General features: G+C 29.2%; 1 protein-coding gene across 5 annotated transcripts in view; it reads left to right on the forward strand.

The window, feature by feature from the left end:
- Nucleotides 1-17085, forward strand: part of Btk (tyrosine-protein kinase Btk29A) — a 135944-nt gene that overhangs the window by 67699 nt on the left and 51160 nt on the right. For 4 of the 5 annotated variants that reach the window (XM_075378334.1, XM_075378330.1, XM_075378332.1 and 1 more), the window contains 2 exons: nt 4187-4475; nt 8800-8973. In XM_075378334.1, the coding sequence (XP_075234449.1) occupies nt 4187-4475; nt 8800-8973 (463 nt within the window). Of the gene's footprint in view, nt 1-4186; nt 4476-8799; nt 8974-16639; nt 16940-17085 lie in introns of those variants that run through there. The other variant, XM_075378335.1, reaches the window with a different exon arrangement.

Below are 17085 nucleotides of genomic sequence, written 5' to 3' on the forward strand. Positions count from 1 at the left end.
CATTATTGTCCTTCCTAGTTCTCCCCTTGATCTTCTTTGCATAGGGCTCGCTTTTCACACCAAGTGTCCAAACTAACTCAAAGCTTTTCAATCAATCTACTGCTGACTCCTATATAAATTGTTCCTAAAATTATTATTTTTGATGTTTTATGTTTTTCTGACAGTCTTCCTTACATAACTTATTTCTACTGCTGTTAATCTGTTATGTGCTTGTCCAGTGTAGACAGGGTTCTCAAGTTTATAGAACATTACAAGCATTTAGGCATTGTTATACACTCTCATCTTGTTCTCCTTGCTGATCTCTCTTTTTCTCATTACTGTATTCTTTAGCTGAAAAAAAAATGTTGGTTCACCTAATTAATTCTCACCATCTGATTTTATTATTCTGCAATTTAGATAATCATGTCTAGTTACTTTTCTTGCTTTCTCATTGTATCCATTGTATCTATATTGCGTTTTTTTAAATTTTTGCATGACCTTGCTTTTGCTTTTGTTATTTTCCGTCTGGTTATCTGTTACTGTAGTCACAGATTGTTGGAAGCTTTTTTTGTTTGTTAATGCTACATTTTCTATACCCCATAAATTGAACATATACCGGTTGTGTTATCTTCCAGTTGCTTATCATGCTTCTTATAGTCCTTTTTTATTTTTTAATTATTCTGTCTTTCTTAATAATGGGATTCTAAAATTACCCTCTTTAATTCTCTTATCCAGACTAAATTCAATAAAAAAATGTACTGTTTAAAGTAATAAGCATTAAAAGCAAACTAACATAAAAATATCACCCAAAGAAATGGTTACACAGTATAATACCAGTTTAGATTTTCAGAATATATTAGTAAAAATGGATTACTGTCATGTAACAATAATTAGAATATTTTGAAAACTGGTCATAGATTTGTTACCTATTATATGTGCCTTGAAAAAGTAGTTTCAGCTATTGCTCTTAGATTGTATATACAAACAGTTGCCATAAATTAAATTAATTACATTTTATTAATGACTTTATATTTTATATATATGCAATTTTTAATCTTAATTTACGATTTAAAATTTTTGAATTTAAAAAAATTTAGTTTTATTTCTGTTTTGAATTAATTGGAAAAGGATCTTTTAACAATTTTAAATATCATGTATAGTGTAGGGATTTTAATTTTAATCTTAATCTGTAATTTGGAATGAACGATTTGAAAAATTATATAGAGCAACTGATGATGCAAGGTACTCGCGAAAGCGCCATGGAATAAGGTAGGTGTCATCCTATTTTATTTTATTAATTCTGTACTTTATTAATTAGATTAATATAATTTGTATAGTGCAGAGGAATATGATTCCCGAAAGGATCGATTTTTAGAAAAAAAAAAGAAAGTATTTATATACATATAGAAAAAGATGATTGTTATTATTATATTACAAAAAATTTTTTTAATCAAACTTTTCAATCCATGGAATATCATAATATTGTATGCATTTGGTCTTCCTAAACCTCCAGGTACATGGATACAACTTCAGCTAGTTTGAACAATGTGCTGTACATCACACTTGATCCCTAATCTTCAACTTCCTCATCATAACTTTGCTGTCCTTACTTTCTTTCTCTGTCTTCATAATTTTTGTTGACTACCTTCTCATCTGTTATAATTTCAGATTTCAATCAATTTTTTTTTTTTGCATTTTAGCAGCCATTCTGTTTGTGTTACCTTCATCAGCTTCACATGGCATTCTAACCTGCATGGTTGAAGAATAACTACTTTAGATATAGGCCTTTCTTTATCTCTTTAATAGATTTTTCCATCATTTTATAAGTCTCTGTGTTCAGTTCTTTCCATGTTTCTGTATTATCAAATATCTAAGATAAGGATATATGTATAAGGGGTGTTGGAACGTTAATCCAGGACTTTTGTTAGACTATAGTGTAAATGAAGATTCCTGCACATTTATTGTTTGTTCACATAAGGTACGTCAGCTATACCGCATGGGGTACTAGCTTGAAGCAGCATTAAACAACATTCAGTCATAAAGAACATGGCGTTCAATGTAGTGAACGGTTATGTGGAACAGTACGTTATAATGAAATTTCTCATGAATGAAGGTATAAAATCTGGTGAGATTTATTTGTGACTCCTTACACAGTATGGTGTTAGGAGCCTACTGTAGTCATTCCCATGAACATTCAGTGAGTGGAAGAACTGATCCGTGATAACTTGTCAGCAGATTACAGAAGCAATAAATATGTCTGTGGGAACTGTAAACAAAATCAGTCACGACCAGCAAAGAACATTGCAAATTTGCAAAGAATTGAAAGTAACGTTTTGACAAAGAAGGCCAGCTTTTCTACATCAGATTTTTATGAGTGATGAAACATGCATCTATCATTTCACCCTGGAATCAAATCGTACATCAAAGCAGTGGAAGCATGCAGGCTTACCAGCTCCCAAAAAATTTTGAACAATTGCTTTTGCAGGCAAAGTTATGGTCCCAGTTTTTTTTGGGATAAAATGCCATCATTCACTTGGATTTTCTACCCTGTGAAGTCATATTAACACTGAGTACCACTGCAAAGTTTTTCAAGATGTGCGCAGTGCTCTCAAGAAAAACCAGCCTGGTGCGATCACTAAAGACGTTTTGTTTCTGCACAACAGTGCACGACTGCATACAGCCCACTGCATGACATGCATGCTACAAGATCTTGACTGGGAGTTATTGCTGCACCTCCCTCCCTATGATTTTCACCTTTTCGGACCCTGGAAATTGTTCATGGGAGGCCAGCATTTATAGAGCAACGATGAGGTGAAGCAGTCAGTCCTGTCGTAGTATTGATGTAAAGAGAAATCTTTCTACACTGCAGGTGTCCAGGCACTAGTGAAATGCTGGGATAAATGTATAATTGTACCAGGGGATTGATTATATCAAGAAGTAAAAGTATTTTTTACTATCTATGTGCTCTGCATCTATTAAAAATTAATAGTCCTGGATTAACCTGAACATCCCTCGTATGTTGTTTGTATTACAAAAAGTAAAAAAAAAAAAAAATATATATATATATTGACAAAGGAGATTACTGAACTAATCTTAAATTTTTAACCAACTTTTAAATTAAAAAAAGGCACATCTTGGTTAAACCACAATTTGGAAAATAATTAGGAAGTATGTCTAAAGTTGATAGATGGTACAGCTTAAAGAATTAAAGGATTTAGTAACATTACATTTAAATTAATTTGAGCTATTATGTTGGTTAATCTATGTAAAAGTTACAGATTATATAAGGAAAATTGTAGTTACTATCACATTTTTTAAATTTTAGTGGGAAATAAAGGAGATTAAAGACATGTCTACAGTAAAGGGACCGGGTCGCACTGGAGGTAGTATGATGGTGATAAATTAGAGGTTTTAATGAAATTTTAAAAACTGTTCTGCAATAGATGGGGATTTGAGGATTGATATGTTTTTAATCATTTAATCATTAATCAATAATATATTATACTTATTGAATGCTTTTACAAACTTGTAAACCAGATATTTCCCCTGCTGAATTGAAATGGTTAAAAAACATTGTTTCACATTCGAAAGAGGACATTATTTGTTTATTTACATTTTGCGTCACAGTCTTTCTATGGTTGTGACATATTATGTAAAACATGTGAAGTACAAGAGACACCAGTCAATGCTGCTTTCTTTGGGAGTAATAATGTTCACTTTAAACCCAATCCTTGTGATGAATTAATTGAAGTTGTTATTTATAGAGTTAAAATGTGGATTTTAATAGGCTTGGCATAATTATGCAAAGTATGTAGGGCTCAATGAAGAAAATTACAGGAAACCACCTAATCCTTTTTCCTTCTTGTTAAGCCTGGTACGGAGTTAATTTTTATGATTTTGTCATTTTTGGTTGTGACACGTGACTTTTATCAGATTGCTTAATACATAGAATATTAGCCAGTTATCCACTGTTCTCTCTTTTATTTATAACTTTGACCTTATCAGAACATATGAGATAAAATAAAGAAGTAAATTTAGCATCTGATATTTCCTTCTAAATTAATGAATTTTGCGCATATTACATTTTATATAGCTTTTAATGACTTTGCATGTGGTTCAAAGGTTTAAAATTTATTGTGTTTATTTGTTAAATAGTATTGTTTATATAAGAATGATTTATTAATTTTTTCTGAAATTTTTTTTTCAGAGAAAGAAAGAACGCGGTCGTGTATTGTTGAGTTCTGTAAACACCATAGAATGTGCTAATATCGGCTCAATACGTGGCGGTTCTACATCCGATTTAAATAACAGTGATACTACAAATACTAATTCTCTTAATAACATTAGTAATTTAACTTTTTTGCCTGGCAGTCCAACTTTGGCCTACGGATTTGCTTTGCAAGTTTGTTACACAGACGCTGACCAGAATTATACGTTATATCTTGTCGCTAAACGTGAACAAGATCGTGATGATTGGATTAGTGCGCTTAGATCAGGTCAGTTTCATATTAATTTTTTTTTATTTTTTTTTAAATAATGTGTAAAATTAGTAATTCATCTAATATTAAGACAAATACTACATTTTCTTTATAACTAAACATTCAACTTAGTTATTTGGTTATTATATACAAGGGTGGTTGAAGTGTAATGGTCAGTTGTTCATAACTCACAAATGAAAAGAGGTAATAATGAAACAAATATTAGATACAATTACATTTTATTTGCTATAAAAACTTATATTTGTTTCTTCACAGTCACTGTAATCCAAATAGGTACATGTTTCTCCCATCAGTGAATCAGTTTCCTCATTTTGTCAATGAAGAATACTGGCAGTTTTTCTTTGATGAAAGACCTTATTGAATGCTTCAGTTCATCATCAGTTGTGAAATGAATACTCTTAATATCATTCTTTAATTACGGAAAGAAGTGAAAATTGTAGGGTACCAAATTGAGTATAGAGGCTGTAGAATAGGTTCAAATTTCAACTTCATAAGAGTGGTAGTTGCATGACATCCACTGCAACAGATTTCACATTGCCCAGTTATGCAATAATGTGACCTATTAAGTCTTTTGATATGCCTACTTAGTGGCAGTGCATTGTTGTATCATATGATACAATGGTGCTTCTCATTCATCACAGAAACCAGTCAGTCAACTACTGCGAGCTTCATCCTTAATAATGGGTGTTTCAATAAAGATGCAACCCCTTTGTTTGATGACTTCAATTTGTTACAAAAATATTCATGTTAATGAAATACTTATACAACAATATTACCTTTAATAACTTTACAATAGATGTTCAAAATGATTTTCTGTTATCCCGATGCAGGTGCTTACACATTTAATAACATTTGCAGCCACTTTTCGTAATGTTTGCTCAGTAATGTTTGAAATCTCACATTTAACGTTAGCCTTCATCAAGTGTAAGGATTATTTTTAAAAAATACACTTTTTAAATACCCCTAAAGGAAATTGTGTGCTGATGTAAGATCTGGGAACCTTGGAGGCCACAACCCTTTTGATATCAAAGATGGCCAAAAAATTCCCGTAACATATCCAACATTTCATTAGCAGTACGACATGTTGTGTTATCCTGCTGGAACCAACATTCTCATTTGTGTAAATCTAAAGTGGCAATAAACTGTTCAATTAAGTTGTGGTAAACCACACCATCTACACATTTGTCAAAATATAAAGGACCTAATACATGATGCCATGAGATCACACACCAAACACCAATTTTATGTGCATGTAATGGTCGTTCATGAAATGTGTGAGGATTTTCAGCACTCCATATTTGGCAGTTTTGGCTGTTAATATAGCCATCCGAGTGAAACCATGCCTCATCACTGAAATAAACACGATCCAAAATTTCAAATACCGTTGTCACCAACAAGAGAATGAAACCGATGACAATACTGTAAACGTTTTCTGTGGTCAACTTCTTAAGTTCTTAAACAAGACTGATGCTATAAGCATGCAATTGTAATGTTTTAGTATCCCCCAAGCTGTAGATAGTAAAAGCCCGGCCTGTGAAGATAACTTTCTGAGCAATTTTCTGGGCGAGCGGGTCAAACATTCTTTGTTTGAGAACTTTTACTGTTAACAGTGGTGGTCGACCTGTGCTTTTCCGATCATGTATACACTCCCAGTCTCACAAAATTTATTAATGAAACATGGAGTTATTGGCGGAAAAGAAGAATTTGAAAATTTTATCCGAAACTCATCTTTCACACGTTCATAAGATTTACACGTGCAATAAGTCTCAATAATAAATATACATTCGTTCTTGGAAAACGACATAGTTAACACAATAGAGAGGATTTTAGTGCATAAGAAGGACATTTCAATTGTTACAAGCTGCTAACATTGAGTACAGTGTTGCCAACTGACATGTAGGAAGAAATAAAGTTTATCTATGCGTGAGTTCTACCTTCTTAATATTAGGGTTGCATCGTTTTTGAGACACCTGTTTTTTGCTTTACCAGCTTCTTATATGTAAAATTCTATTCACATTATTTTGATCAATAGTTTCATCACCATAAATGGCTTTTAGATGGTGATGAATGTCACTATCAGTCGTTTTTTCCATTATTAAAAATTCATTACTGTATGTTGATATAGGTGCATTTATATAGCAGGTGTACTTGTTTCCATAACAGTGGTGACTGACAGAATATGAGAGGGTGTGGTCAACTTGTTTTGGAATGTTACTAGTAGGAGAATAAACTGTAAGGTGGTAGTAACAGATGTCGCTTTGTGCCTTTTGTTTGCTTGTTACTTGTTCCAGTACATTACATTTCAGCCGCCCCTCATATTGAATCTAATACATGATGTAGTTGGATAGTCAAAAGATAAAGTGGTTAGCACTATGCTAGCTTATACACAGTTAACCGGTGTTTAGTTCTATTTCCAGCAATAGTTAAGAATTTTTTTAGTTATCATTTTGTTATATCTTATCATTCTTGTTATTAAAATAATATATTTTATTAGTAGTTTATCATAAGTTATAGTACAAAATTAATCCAGATTAAGTTAATTTTATACATATAAGTTTTTTTTATTCATACCTTAATTAACCTAATACTATATCTAATTCTTTGAGGGTTCAGCATTTAATTACATTACTAATTGTCAGCAGACAATTGTGTGTATTACGTGAAGTATTCCACTCCTCCCAGAATCAAAAATAATTTAACATATATATTGTTACCAATATTTTACAGATAAACTCTTCAAATATTTGCAACAATGTCACAAAACTTTCAGTGAACACTTTTTGTGATGGGAGCACATCTAGATTGTTATTAATTTTTACTCATTTTTGGACTAAAATTTATGGAGAGGGTTGTAATAGTAGTTGAAAATTTTACTGTTAAAGGATCTTGTGCATTTTTTTTTCAGTGAAATAAAATTTTGAGTCTTAAGTTTCTTACTTTAAATATTTCTTGACATTTCTCCCTTTAAACTAAATAGTGTTATTGTGAAAAATAATATTTACAATTAGAGATTGTTTTTTAATTAAAGGTTCATTTTTGTTATTGATTCTTCTTGTTCTTTTCTAATTAAAAGATTAAGATAAAAATTGGTGCACAATGCTCATACAGACATTTTGCACTTACTATAAATACAAATGTTTTTATCAGAAAAGTTTGCAGTAATGTAACTTGGACTAGTGAATAAAAAAAAATTTTTTAGAGTTTTTTAGATTATTTACTTTGGATTATAGTATTTACTAAAATATTTCAAAATAGAATTGATATTTAATATTGTACGATATTTAAAGTAATTTGCAGATTTTATTATATATTCTTTTAAAGATGAGCATAACTGTATGGAATAATTACCTATACAACACTAAGGGTTGGTAGAATCAGTCTTGGTATCATGACAGTTACCTTTATTGTTGCAAGATACTAAATACTTTTATTATCGTATTTATTATGTGTAACTTTTTTCCATGAGTAAAAATAATATTAGAAAAATTTCTCGATTTCAAGGAAAATATTATTTTTAAAGAGATACTATTAATTATTATTAAATTCAGACAAGTTCCATTAATGATGAGGAACACAAAAGATTGAACTCTTTTGTGCATTCAAATCTTTATCTTTCTGGATTCTCAATTTTTCATCAGTCAATTTGATGCAATAAATTAAATCAATTTATGGACTGAAATCAACCATTAAAACAGTTTCACTGATTTTTGCATGAGGGGATCTATGTTACGGGCTTGCTGTTTTTCACTGACGAGGTCTGGTTCCATTTGGATGGCTACGTGAACAGTCAGAACAGTTTGGAGGATTTGGAATGCTGGAAATCCTTATGTGTATCATGAAAACCATTGTAATCACAGAAGATGGGCATTAATATGCCATAATCACAACAAAAAAAATATTATGGTCCCATTTTCTTTGAGTCCATTTTTTTTCATCACCAAGTAATGACTGAATTAAGCTCAGCCTTTGTGTAGTGGTTATTGGTTTCAAGAAGGTCTTGGTTCAGTTCCCAGTTGTAATTTCACCTAGTTCAGTTGTATTTATTATGTTTCAGGTTGTAACAATAAAATATGTAACTCTCTTAACTATTTTATGCTAATGTCTGTTGCAGATTTTAATGATGTTTTTATTTCTTTTGTTCATTTTGCTGTAGAAAAATAAATTATAGAAATTCAAGCATAAGTTTTAATAACTGTAAGCTTTAACTATATAATTAGCTCTATTCATTGTATCTACAATAATTAAAAAAAAAAAAATAATAAACTCAATTTTGTTAGGAATTTAACAATTATTTGTAATTTTTGTTTTCTTTTTTCATCAGTGTGCTGTGAGAACGTGAAATTAAGTGAACGTTACCATAGTGGTTTATGGAACGGTAAACGTTGGTTTTGTTGTCATCTCTCATTTCGTACAGCACCTGGTTGTGAAAGAACTTCGCCGTGGTCTAGTTCAAATAATTCAACAGCTGATTCTATATCTATCATAACTCGTATTGGTGAGTAAGAGTCATAATGAAATAATTATAATGTAATTATTATCTATTTTATTTGTTATTATGACAGATTTATCAACTTTGATTGATTTTATGGTCATTTTAATTGCTTTCACATTACCTATATTTAATGGCTTTTAAAGTTTTTTTCTGCAGTCATTTTATGCTTCTGTACTGTAATATTTTTGCCTTATAATTTTTTTTTAATCTTTGATTATTTTCATATTAATTTTTCTTGCATCTCTTTTCCATGTATATTTCATATTACTGTGATACCAAAGTTTAATCTATCATTCTTTACACACTTGTTTTGTTATAGGTTTTGTAAATTCATTACTAGTAGGCGTTTATTTCATATTGTTTTTGATTTCATATTTTTAAATATATTGTATTTCATATGAAATATTTTGTTTTATTTCATATTGTTATTGACTGTATAATTTACTACCAGAATTTCCACAATGAAACCAGAATTGGATTAAAAAAATTTTTTTTTTCTTTTTTAAATATATAAATAATAAGTATATAAATTTTTAAATATATCAGCTTTTTTAATTGTACTTTTTTTTAAATATATCAATTTTTATATATATTTTATATATATATATATATATATATTTATTTATTTTTTTAATATATATTTCCATTAAATGTTTAATGCACATTGTACACAGCATACATTGATACAATATTCTACGTTTTTTCGTTGTCAACATGGGGGTTGTTAATAGCGCTTACTGTCACTATGATAATATACAGTTAAATATTTGATATTGCACACCATCAGCAAAATGAATGTGTTATTTTGTGTAAATCCACAGAAAGAAGACATACAGTATAAAGTCAGATGTTACAGGGTACCCAATACAGATGGATTTCATTAGGGAAATAGATAGGATAATTATCATCTGGCATTGCTGAAATTATCTTACGATTGAGAGATAAACCACATTTTTAATTTGTCCAAAGTATCATTCTTGTGTTTTCTACAAAAAAATATGGTCTGTATGCTTGTTTACATTGATTGCAAAAAAGCACATAACTTTTGCGTTCATATTATGTTTCATATAGATTTGTGGGCATAAATTTTTTATTTGAAAACAGTGCTTTCTGAAGAATAGATACATTTAGAAAAACCAACTATGTTGTTGTTTTTAACTTTACCATTGTCGTTGCTGCAGTTACAGTTGATTTATATTTGCTGCACTTAAAGTAAACGAGTATATGTTATGTGTTTTATCTAAAGTTTGTGAGTGATAAGTTCATTTTTGCTGGTTATGCTATCAGTATCGTGTAGTCTCATGTATTAGGGTCTTTGGAGAATTTTCCAGACAGATAGCTCAAGAATAATGTAGTATTTGTCAAGTATGATCCTTTAGATGGTATGCTGCGAAGTTACAGAGTTGTGGGTTTAGTTGGCTGTTTGTGGTGATCGAGTAAAGCCAAGAAATTTGACATTTCAAAAAAATGTATGTAATTGAAGTTTGAGCTTTGTAAAGTACTTTGTTTTAAAAGGTTTAACCCTGACACATACCAGTAGAGTTATTCCACTTTAACAGATTCTTCTCCTCCATTCTCGTGGTAAAAAAGTGGGCTGCTGAATTAAAACGTATTTGTACATCTATTCAAGATGTTGATTGCTTGGGATGTCCAAAATCCACTATGATTGATGAAATCGTCACAAAAATCAAACATTAAAGTTATAACATATAATAATATGTAGTCAAAATAGTAAAAATATAAAGTTAAAAAATTAAAAACTTTTTATTGTGCGACTAGTCACACATACAGTACTGTACTGAAGTTATTTGCATTTATTTAAATTATATAAATGTGCTGCTATCTATGGCGGTTTTGATAAGAAAGTAGTTATCAAATTCTGTCTGTACATTAATCAAATTAAACGTTTGTCTAAACTTGTGTATGTAATATTTTTCCAAAATATTTAATTTTTTATTATTATCACATGCTTTCACAACTTTTACTATATTTAAATTTGCATTATATTGGAAAAATTAGATCATTTAGGGCAAGGTTTGTAAAACGTTTTAGATCTTATAAAAAAAACAAGTTAGGGTTCTGCAATGTTGCAGACCATTTAATAATCAATAAACATTAAATCACTGATTTGGATACAAATTTAAATATAGTAGAAATTGTAAAAGGGTTTGATAATAAGAATAAATTAAATATTTTAGAAAAATATTATATATACAATTGTAGACAAAAGTTTAATTTGATTAATGTACAGACAGAATTTGATAATGATGACCTTCTTAACAAAACCGCCTTAGATAGCAGCACATTTATATAATTTAAATAAATGCAAATAATTTCAGTACAGTACTGTATGTGTGGCTAGCCACATAATAAAAAATTAAAAATTTTTTAACTTTATATTTTTAATATTTTGATTAAATATTTTTATATGTTATAATCTTAATGTTTGATTTGAAAAAAAGTAAAGTTTAACTGATGATGTGGGAAAACCTTGAAAGCGCTATTAAAAAAAAATAATAAGCATAATAATAAGTATAAGGTAAGAAGTATTATTATTAAATTCTGTATGCTTGGTGGTAAACGGTTTTTATACTTTTGTCTTTGATATATATTATATATGAATATAACACAATACTTCTGATTCTAGTTTAAGGAGTGACTGTGCTGTGAGATTACAGTAACAAAATCCATTATAAAATTTAAAGGATTGTTTATCTCTACTGTTTACAAAAGGAAACTAGCTTACACCTTTAACAATGAATAATACCTTATTTCCTGTTTCTCATTCTCACAATTTCCATCCCTAGCTGTTTCCTTACTTGTCACAGTATCATTGTAAAATAAAGAACCATTGTATTTTAAACTTGTCAGTTCTTTTTATTGACTGTATGAACTATGAACTTGAAACTTATTAAAGTCAGTTTATTAAAAATGACTACAGGAACATAATATGGCACGCTCTCAAAGGCCAAATACTACTATCTTAACAAAAAATATTTCTTTGTTTAGTTTGATGAAAATGGATATTGGTACATATGTTTCAAAATTAGCAAATTTATGAATGTGTAAATGTGTGTAAATGTTAAAAAAATCTTAATTTTGACTAGATATCAAGCTAGTTTGATATTTACAAAAACCAAACTTATACATTGAAAACTTAGTCTTACTAGAAGTGCAATGCATATTTAATAATGATGTTGAAATTTAAGAGTTTTATTAAATTGCTTCAAAACAGAAGTAGTACGGTTTATTTTCATTATAAACAGGTCAGTTTGATCTTATTATCATTTATCATTTAACGAAATGCCTGAAAATTTCATCAATGCGTGGATACCCAAAATATTGCTAATAATAAAATATTATCATTAATAGGAATATCTTTCAAGAAATCAGCAATGAGAAGCACATATAATTTTATTCATACTTTAAGCCAGATAGTTAGATAATTTGACATCCCAGGTGACATTTATATCTTCATGTGGAATACCTTGAAGTTTGTGGAAATTAATCCGTGTTATTTATTATGAGTGAAGTTATCCTTAGAAATTTCAGTGTTGATTTTTTTGGTTTAGTTTCAAATGAATTTTTTCTTAAAAACTTTCAGTAAATTCGATTCATTCACAACCTTACTGAACACCACAGTTATGTTTAGTATTAATCTTTCTTGAGTTTTACAACATTGAAAATGGTACCTTTTTTGGTTCTATTATTATTAAAGACAATGAGATATTTGGGTCCATATATAAATTTTGAGGCAAAAAATCTACATGTTCATAATCAGTTGTCCAAAAAATAAAAAAATAAAATCATTTGGCAAGCTTTTTATTTCAAGAAGATTTTAGCAATTGTCTTTTGCTGAAGAAGAAAGGTATTATTGGTTTCTTGAAATATGAAACTACAATCGATGTACAAGTAAGATCTACTAAAAGATAAGTTTATAAAGGATCACTTAACATTGTGACTTGTTGAGCTCTGTAATAGTTTTTTTTTTTTTAATACTTTGTACACCAGCAGCTAAAGCTTTTCTGTGGTAATTCGAATGGGAAATGTTACATGACCCTACTTGCAGCTTTGAATTTGAGATCGTGTGAATACCATCTATATGGTTTGTATCCTAATGCTTTAAAAAACTATAATATATTGCGATCTAGCATGGAGCAATAGCCAAAATCAAGGGTGGAAGGATTTTGTGCAGTTGAATTGATTATAAAGTGCTGATTAGTGAATCGATTTAGTTATGATAGTTTTTAAGTAATAAGCAATAAAAATGTTTAAACTATATTGGTATTTCTGTGTATTGTATGTTGAAACATGAACTTTGTGTATAGCACATTTGCACACATATGCTCATGGGTAAAAATGTCAAAAACCAAAGTTGAGCATTAGAACTTTTTTAGGAATACTTTATTATGTCCAGGTTAAATTTTGAGAGTGATTACTTGTGTATATGTACCTAGATATCAAGTAAGCATTTATTTATATTTGAAATATTCAGATACTGAACCTTTACAATTTACTGCTGGATATTCAATAGGGAGGTAAAAAATATTGTCCTTTGATTTTTTAATTTTATTTACTACTCCATTTCTCTGTTTTGTGATCTTAGTGGGTATCCCCATGCTATTTTCTTATCTAGTAAAATGATGTAGCAGAAAGTCAGTCTCTGAAAATATCATTCTCATAGTGACGGTGACAAATCAATGTAGTTTGAAATTCATATTCTTATCCAGTCATCAGTACAAAAGTAAACAAATATTTTTTTCTGATCTATAAAATGCATTATGTAGTTCATGTAGGGAATGGTAGATGTACTCTACTGTGGGAAAAAAAATCTGATGTGGACTCCACAAAACTTCCTTGTACGCCGCCTACTAAATTACATATACACATTTTTAAAACCATATAAAATGTTATTTCGCTAATAACATCTGATTTTTTTTATTATTGGATTATTATTTATTATATATTTTTTTTTTTACAATCGGAGGTTAATAATTATTAACAAATCAATATATTTAAATTAAAAGAATAAATAAATTTAAAAAAAAAGGAAGAAAATGTTGCAAACCAAAAAAAGTAACAGGAAGAAAATTTAGCAAACAATGAAAGAATAAAAAGATAAGTGAGGATGATGAATATAAAGAGAGAGAAAAATTGAAAACAAGAGAACGTGTACACAAATTAAGATCAGAAGAATTATATCAAACCAAAGAGTGATTAAATGATTTGCAACAAAAAACAAATAAAAAACGAAATGTTGATCAAATCCGACTTAGGGAGAACATTGTCCAACAATATCAGAGGATTAACTTTAATGTAGATAAAATTAAACAGAAATTCCAGAATAATTAAATAAAATTAAACTAAAAAATCCAAAAATAGTACAATTTTAAATTATAATTTTCAATTAATATTAAATAATCAGATGTTTTACCAAGTCTGTTACATATACACATATAATAATGCCTATTAAATTACATATACACACACACACACACAGAAATTTAAAAGTACATAAAATTTTATTTCACTAATAACTTATGATTTTTTTTCATATTTTTTTGTTTTATTGTTATTATTGAATAATTATTTATTGTAAATTTTTTTTTACAATCACTTGTTAAAACATCAAAATTTACAATCACTTGTTGTTAATAAATCAATAGATTTTAATTAAAAAAAAAGAAAAGGAGATGAAATCTGTTTTGAACCAATGTGTCTTTCATTATAAGATCCAAATATTTCATTAATTAAAATTTTATTTGGCTGTAACTCTAGAACCAATGAAAATAAGTACCACTTATGATATATCGTTGAAAAGCTCTCAATGAGGGCATATTACTGCAGTTAAGAAAAGCTCCAAAATCCAAACTTTTTTGAATTTTTGGCATTTTGGACACTTTTGGTTCAGTCAGTTGCAATCAAAAGGGGAGGTGCACAACTAGATGTTACAACATTCTTAAATCCAAAATTTCAACATTCTATGGCTAATTCTTTTTGAGTTATGTAAGATACATACGCACATGTGTACGTACAGATGTCATGCCGAAACTAGTCAAAATGGATTCGGGGATGGTCAAAATGGATATTTCCGTTCCAATCTGAAAACTGAAATTTTTCGCGATTACAATACTTCCTTTACGTTGTACAAGGAAGTAAAAAAGAACTGCCCCTAGTATCTTCCAGGGAAACTGTGCACAAAAATTTTGATCTGTGCAGCATCACAAAATATATAATTAATTATAAAATAAAAGTGATTAAGACTATATTAATTTTGAAAATATTAACATAAAATTAATAGCGAATGGTGCATGAATGAACCTTTTTGTAAAAATTTTTTCTTTTTAATTTCTACAAGATTTTTTTATACTTTCTGCAATTTGCGTTTATTTTCTTAGGTGTTATAATCACAAAAAAAAGTATGGTAATAAGTTTTTAATTAGCGAGTTTATCTGCATATCAGCTTACAGTATTTTACAAGATCGTGTAACCCCTTCCATTTAGTTATATAATGATCACAATATGCTTGTTAAAAATAATATTTCAATCTTTGCTTATTTAAGTGTTGTTTTTATTCATTAGTTCATGAAAATTATTTATTTTGAAAACTGATAATGAATACTGATTGTTAGAAATAATGGTGCCATGATATACCTTTGCATTATGGACTGATGAATCACACACTAGTAGTGCAACATGTTATTCTTACATTACAAATGATAATTTTGCAATCCCGAATTGTACTGTTTTTATGTTTGAATCGTTAAATTTTTCTTTTGTCTATTATTTTGTCGCATTGATACAGAATAATTTACTATTGTTTTTAGCAAACATTGTATGCCAGTAAATATAAACACTACTGTAGGTTAGCTTTTTAAATTTTTTAAATATGGCAAGTGATCTCAGAGTCCAATTTTGCAAATACAGAATTAGTTTTTGATGGAACCCCAAGAGTTGTCATAATATAGTACATGGGAATACATCTAAGTTTAATAAATATTTAATTATGATGACAAAATTTATTGTTATATTAAGGTGTTGCATATTAGTATTACAGGTAGGTCAAATTCATAATCCATTTCAAGACTTGAGGTTATGTTAGGTAGTAAAAGGCACAACGTTTTTTTAATTGTAAATATTAAACTGGGATATTGCATGATTTAATATATATATATATATATATATATATATAGAAATGCAGTATAGGTATGGTAACTTCGGGGGTAAATGTTTTGATTGAATTGGTTTGTCGGACATTTTTCGTTTTTATGAAGTGTTATCCCTATTTTTGGTATGATTGTTTTATCAAGAAATTGGACCGAATTTTTGTTTTCATGGACAACGTTAAGTTTATATTATTGTACTGAAAAGCAACGGTTTTGCTTCACGTTATTTTAAACTGCCCTACAAGATTAACGTTATTAGAGGAATAACTTCGTTGATATGTTCGTACTTTATTGAGAAGGATGCGTATTGCATTATGTCGTTTCAATTAACGTTCACGCATGCGCTGTATCGTTGTTTGAGATCGCTGGTATACCGTAGCGCAAGTGCTGTTGTAGTTTCTACTTCTACGATCACCCCCCCTCACAACCATCGTCCTCGTTATTATAATCTGTTGTTTTACACCCGACCGGCTCGCTGGTGTGGTGCCGTTTCCTTCACTGTTTGTCATTCACCTGTCCGTTGTTGTTCTTGTCTTATTTGTGTTAGTGAATTCGTGGTGGGCAGTGGAATCGTTTCGCTCTTGTTTTCCTGTTTTACTACTCTGTTCGTTTTGTTTGTTTATAACCGTTTCTTCGGGTTTCACGTTAATTATTCTTTCTTCATAGTTACTGTAAATCTTTCTTAGTGCTTGTTTATTTATATTATTAATTTTAAATGCGTTCTTATTTTTATATATAATTATAGTTATCTATGAAATATATTTTTTCATTTGGTGGGAGAATAAACGCGTCAGTTGTTTATGGTAAGTTTGTTTATTCAAAGTGTGTAATACGTATTAGTTTTTATACTTTGTTGTGTGCAGTGGCGGACTCAAATGTTCAAATAAAGTATTACATAAAAAAATATACGATCATTAGATTTATTATTTTGTTTTTAGCGTACTTTTTT

The sequence above is a fragment of the Lycorma delicatula genome, chromosome 11 (assembly GCF_047948215.1).
Source record: "Lycorma delicatula isolate Av1 chromosome 11, ASM4794821v1, whole genome shotgun sequence".
NCBI lineage: Eukaryota > Metazoa > Arthropoda > Insecta > Hemiptera > Fulgoridae > Lycorma > Lycorma delicatula.